At 42.9% G+C, this 6,378-nt stretch overlaps 1 protein-coding gene across 1 annotated transcript in view; it reads right to left on the bottom strand.

The window, feature by feature from the left end:
• LOC108580284 (zinc finger protein 184-like) overlaps positions 1-3,781 on the bottom strand; it is a 12,403-nt gene extending 8,622 nt beyond the window's left edge. Inside the window, exons 1-3 of the mRNA XM_017943994.1 lie at positions 3,748-3,781; positions 3,155-3,442; positions 49-270 (exon numbers count right to left, since the gene is read on the bottom strand). Of these exons, the coding sequence (XP_017799483.1) occupies positions 49-270; positions 3,155-3,442; positions 3,748-3,781 (544 nt within the window). The remainder of the gene's footprint in view (positions 1-48; positions 271-3,154; positions 3,443-3,747) is intronic.
• Between the last annotated feature and the right edge of the window lie 2,597 nt (positions 3,782-6,378).

The raw sequence follows: 6,378 nt of genomic DNA, 5'->3' as shown, positions 1-6,378 counted from the left end.
TGGATGCGCGCTTGGGACCGTATATTCACTGTCCTAGGAAGAACACACGGCCGTGTATCGTCGAGTTGTGACGCTGAAAGTTGGCCTTTTGCTTGAATCCCTTGTCGCAGATACTGCAGATGTACTGAGGTGCTTTGCCACACTCGTCGTGCAGGTGACGCTTCAGACTGCCTTTGTTCCTGTAGGCTCTACCGCACTTGATGCAGGGATACGGTTTCATCCCGAAATCTGGGCCCCGTGGCGACGGATATCTGTTCCTCGTGTAACTACCTGCAATTTAGAGGTCAAAAGGCTTCCATTATTCGATCTAATTTCATTCAATGCAAAAGTAGAAGCGCGCTTTCCCTTAACAATTCAATCTTCAATGATGCCAGTTTTATTCTGTCGTTTTCTTTTCTCTTTACTTTGCGATTCTCTCTCTCTCTCACACACACTTTCTCTCCCTCTCACTCTGTCTTTCACTCTCTATCAGTCTATCTATCTCTATCTCTATCTCTATTTGAACACGCGCGTACACTCGTACGTAGAAACGAATTAACGCGTAGATAATGCGACACTCGAGAAGCGAAAGAATGATCGATACGTGTAGAAAATAATACGAAAGAGATGTAATATGCTCTACTCAAATGTAAGGGGAGGGCGGAGAGATTCGATCGACTGTCGGTGATTTGCGTGTCTTCGGATGACGATTCGGGTGTGAAATGAATAATAAGAATGTATATCGTTCACGATTGTTTTGCTTGTTCTAGAGCTTTATTTTTCGTTTTCTTTTTTCTAGAACTTTCTCAAGTCTCGCGACATAGACTCGCGAAGACAGAAACTTGTCTTTCTTTCTTGTTTTCGAACGTTAAACAGAAGAGGTAGAACTCTGTTAAGAGTGTTCGGTAAGTGTCTTTTCTCGAACAATTCGATTTAATTGGACGGTTCGCTCACATCCTGAAGCCGTGAACGTTCGCGCTGTGCCGCTGGAAATTCGACTTTTGTTTGAAGCCTTTCTTGCAGACGTAACAGATGTAACGGGGATTCTTGCCGCACTCGTCACGCATATGACGACGCAACGTGTCCTTCCTGGTGTAAGATCTTCCGCAGGAATGGCAAGGGTACGGCTTCCGGTGGAGCCGCGTCTTTCCGACTTCGTACCTCGCCTCCGCTTTGCGCTCTGCAATAGAAAGAAAGATCGACGGGATCAATTGCCTCTTCGATGGAAAACGTCACCCATTGGACCGATTTACGGGTAGCGATTGAGAAAGTGGAACAAACAGAAATCCAGGCATCGATAACAGTCGCGAGAACGAAGTTGTCGCAGTAATTTTTCAAGGTTCCTCGAAATTTTTCCGACCCAATCTCGAAGAAACTTTCAACGGTCGATAATTATAGAACGAACGATGGAACATTTTCTACGTGAAGGTAAATCTTACCTGTGACTCTTCGATGGTACAGAACATTTTTTATCCGATTGAAGTTTATCGTATCGATTCTGAAAGCAAAGAGAGAGAGAGAGAGAGAGAGAGAGAAAAATCGAAAATGAAAAAAGGAACTCGAAGAAAAAAATTCACAGGTTTGACAATATTTATTACAATAAATTTGTTTCTTTTCCATCGGGACGAGAGTTATGTGATCGTTGACACGTGTAGGTTGTGCACGTGTCTCTGAAAGCTTCTACGTTGTTTGAACAATTTTCCACAATATCCGCACTTAAATTGCGGCGGCTTTCCGCACTCCTCCCGCAGATGCCGGCGAAGCGACTCTTTCCACGTGTAACCCTTACCGCACAGCGAACAGACGAACGGTTTCTGACCTAATAAAAATGAAGAAAAGAGAAAAACCTTTTAATCGCCCATTTAAAACAGATGATTCCTCCAGCTTTAACCCTCTATAACGCCGTGTGACTTGCAAATTACAGTCTCGTTTTATTTATTTATCGTTTCACTATTTCACTATTGCCAGCCAATTTTTTTCTAACAATGTTTACATTTTCATAATAGTTATAATTTCTTAAATTTATAATTATTACACTTTTCTATAATCTTTCATTTTCCGTATTCCTTCTTGCTTCTCCTATGAAAACGTAGAAAACAAAATTAACCGAAACTTTTCTCCTCGTGTACGAAGGTAAAAATCAGGTTACAGAGGGTTAGGAAAATCACAGGAGAGCGTGCGACAAGTGACCAAAATTTATTTCACCACGCGAAACTTCGAGGCATCGTTCGTTCGACTGCTCGTAAAATCTTTAACGGAAAAAAATTCGTCGGGCGATATTTCGTTCCAAAAGGAAAACGAGCCAGGGCGCGCGTGGTCCAACCTGAAAACAGAACGAAGTCACGTTAGAACGAGCATTTCCTGATCTGATCTTTCGTGTCCGCGAGAAGGATCCCACGGCGTATCGGTGTGAATACGCAGAACGAACATAATTGATACACAAGAAAACTTTTATTTCACAACGTTACAGCGTTTCCATAAGCATAAAACGTTCGCAGAGACTAGGTATAAACGGTGCTATTGGAAGACTAGCATAGCGGCTCCGTTCAGAGGAGTCATTCGGTGAATGGAAGTCAAATGTTTGATCAGATGATGCTTGTGCATGAATCGGTATCCGCAAACCTCGCAGGAGAACTGCGGCAATTTTCCGCATTCGACGCGTTTGTGTTTAAGAAGCGACTCTTTCCACTTGTACGACTTGCCGCAAGCCTCGCAGAAAAATCTCGTCTGGTTAAACTGCCTGTTCTCCGTTCCCTGACACGTTCCCGATCGTTGTCGATGCCGATGTCGATTCCCCGGCTGTTGTTGCCTCGTCGCTCCTGCAAAAATTACGCAAGCAAAACGGTAATGGAATCACAATCGAACCTCGACGATACGAGATATCTCTAAAAACTTTTGTCTACGCAGCTATCGATACGTGTCTTTAACGTAAAAAAAAAAAAAAAAAAGAAAGCAAAGGAAACGACGTTGAAAGATTGTTTCTGTGGCTGCGCTTCCCGAGAGGATCGTGTCGATGCAATATTCTTCACTTAGATATTTACCGATTTATTACGCTCATTAGACAAACGACGACGTTTTGTGTCTTTTCGACGGATAAATTACAGAGATAAGAGATTCCAAGGGTGTGCTGTGGTCACGGCGGCGGTCACGAGATCGACGTTAGGTGAGGGCTAACAGTTTGCGAAGTCGGAATTTCTCGACTCCTTCAGACGGCAACTTTTCAAATGCTGCGTCACGTGATGCCTGTGCTTGAACATTTTCCCGCAGTGAAGACACGGCACGTTCGGCATCTTTCCGCACTCGTACCGCAGATGTCGATCGAGAGAACTCTTTTGACTGTACACCTTGCCGCAGGTACATATGTACTTCTTCACGTTATGGTTTACGACGAACGTGGAGGCTGGGTCTGGGAAGTGGTCGTACGAGATCTTCTCGTCTTTCACGTCAAACAGGCTGGAGTCATCTGAAATCAGAAACGTGCCTTTCGTTAAACAATTTCGCAGCCTGCCGCAGTTCGTCGTCGTTTTGCTTCTCGTCAGTTTCGGTTAAAACACATTGCTCCTCTCTTCTTTCTTCCATCGTATTGGCTTTCTATTTACAGAGGTGTAATTAGGTGTATGTCGCGTGGTTAGTTTCTTTTCTTTTTTTCTTTTTTACTGGCAGTCGTTCGAACTAATTCATGGTGAATGAACAGGAACGGTTTCGTTTCGTATTTTCTACACGATTTATTGAATATGACTCGAAACAAAAAAATATATATGTATGTACGTAGTCTGGTATCTTTTCGAACAGGTAACATCATTTTCGGTGTAACAATACTTGGTAGTTTCACGGTTGCGACTCGGTTAAAGGGTACAACTGAGCGTTTTCACGTGATGCAACCACAAGTACAGTTTGTTCGTCTTAAAGGTGCACTTTTGGCATTGATACTCCGCGCCGCACTCCCCATGCTGGTGGCACATCATCGAGAACTTGTGCTTGAAACGCCGGCCGCATTGACAGATCAGGCGACCTGAAAAAAAAAGTGGGAAACGTGTCAGTACGAGGAAACGGTTGAACGTCGGTGTTGGCAGATTCGGCGGTGTTATCGTTGTCGAAACATTCCGGACGAACGCGAGACAGTAACGGAGAGAAGAAGATAGATAGTAGAAGACTGACAAGGGACATGGTCCAATCGATGCACGCCGATTCTGATCAAATTTCCACAAATATTAAACACGTATTTTTTTTTACCTGCTAATGTTCATGCTTAGAGGGTGACATCACACTTGAAACTTGCGAGCAGGAAAATTATTAATTAGAATGTCTGGAAAATGAATCGACGTAGAGTCTGTCTGTTTTTTCGCGAAATATAATATGACACAAACGAAGTTTGGGCAAGATTACAGATAACGACTGATCCGGGTTCGTTGGATCACCGTCGTCGTATCTTCGTTGCACGTCGCGTACCGAATGAATCACTGGACGTGCACTCGCGAATACTATTACCCGCCAAATGAATCTCAGGTAGTTGATTATATCTCGATACGTTGATTCTAATGTTTGCTTTAAAGTTTCTCCTCGATCGCCGGAGATATGTGTTTCTGCTCGAAAGCTCGGATGTATCAGTTTGAATGCTCGAGAGAATCTCCGCAATGACTCCCCCGCCAAGTGCAAGAAGGCACGCTGAATGGTTTTTCACAAAAGTACAAATTACCGATCAACGTGCCCCTTGAGTGTCGCCCACCCTTCCAATGCGCCCTTAGCGCGCTTTTCCTTGGAAGGAGTGGGGAGATACCTGCGGGTGCGTGGAATCTTCGCTGTCCTTCAGGTGACGCGTCGGAAATTCCCGCCAGGTCAACCCTCGGCCGAAGGTGCCGTTATACGCACGCGTGGATTGACCCTTCAGGAACACCTGGTTTATGTCACGTCTTCGGCTATCGAGGACGCGGAAAAGTAGAAATTCTAAAGCCATTGTTTTGTAAGAAGTTACCTGTTACGAAGCGCCTTTGTTCTGAAAAATAAGCTTCTGGTGCGAGCGTGCCATAAACCCGGTGAACGAAGACCCCGCCTGTTCCGTAACTGCGCGACGGAACAGCTACCGTAAATGAAAATATTTTATTACAGTGGTATCTGTAATCTTGCCTAAATTTCGTTTACATCCTGTCATTCATTTTCGAGATGTTCTAATCAACAGTTACCCAGCCCACGAGTTTCAAGTGTGATTTCACCCCCTAAACGCGAACATCAACAGGTAAAAGAGAAAAAAAAAATACGTGTCTAATATTCTTTTGGATTCTCCGGCTCTCTGGAAAATTTGATAAAAATCGGCGTGTATCGGTTGAACGATGTCCCTTGTATATCGTATGTGGACGAGATTCGAGGAGACAAATCGTTGCTGAATAATTCAATTCAATTCTTTATTATCCGTCGAGTATTATCCCTCGCTAACACATTGGTTATCAGTGATACACTCACAATGGTAATCATACTTTGAAACTCGCAAAAAATCATAAACCATAAAGAATATATCGTATTATGTATGTATAACATTTTGCATACGCAACATATACGACTTTCGCCGAAATCGCCCGAGCGTTATGTTTTATACTTCACACTTGTTTACCTGAATGAACAATATCATGCAATTTTCTCTTCCTTTCCGTCGTCTTATTTCGCGTATAATACCTATATTATATTTTGTTACCTCCTACTTGTCATCTGGCTACTTGTATCATCGGTTGCGCTTTTGAAACAGCGAAAAAGTGTCAAACGCTTACGTGCTAATTATTATCGTCATCGATCTCCTTAAAAGCAAGAGGTATTCTTTTCTTTTTTTTTTTTTTTCTCTCTTTGGGACTGTGAATTCAAGCATTACTTTATTTATTTATTTTCAAATTTTCCGTCTCGCTCATCTCACGACTCGAAGAAAAACAAAAAAACCACCATCGATATAACTTCCTCCTCGGATTTACGTACCGTACTTAACGCACGTTACACGCATAACCGTAATTCTTTTTATTTACACGTATCGTTCTACTTGTTGGATATTGTTTTTTATTTATTTATTTTTTCTTTCTCGCGGATTCGCTCGCGTGCACGTGATTTGCATACACGTGCGCGCAACGCCGAATCACGTGTGTCTTACGTATAAAGTGACTTGAAAATAATTCTATAGGCATTTCGCGCGCAGTCATCCGCTGGCACGAACGAGTATTGCATAGCTAGCCTCGTTTATATTGGCACAAAATGTTGTAAAGTCAACGGTATCGCGTCTGTCGAGAAAATGATTTTCATCGGATTTACTCGTCGAAGAATCGATTCGATGAAACTTCCTTTTTCCCCCCAGTGTTATCTGGTTAATTATATCTTCTTCTTCATCTTCATCTTCTTCTTCTTCTTCTTCTTCTTCTTCTTTGT

Source organism: Habropoda laboriosa, unplaced genomic scaffold (genome assembly GCF_001263275.1).
Source record: "Habropoda laboriosa isolate 0110345459 unplaced genomic scaffold, ASM126327v1 scaffold9, whole genome shotgun sequence".
Classification (NCBI taxonomy): domain Eukaryota; kingdom Metazoa; phylum Arthropoda; class Insecta; order Hymenoptera; family Apidae; genus Habropoda; species Habropoda laboriosa.
Note: the sequence above shows the minus strand (reverse complement) of the source record. Positions and strands in the feature narration are given on the sequence as shown.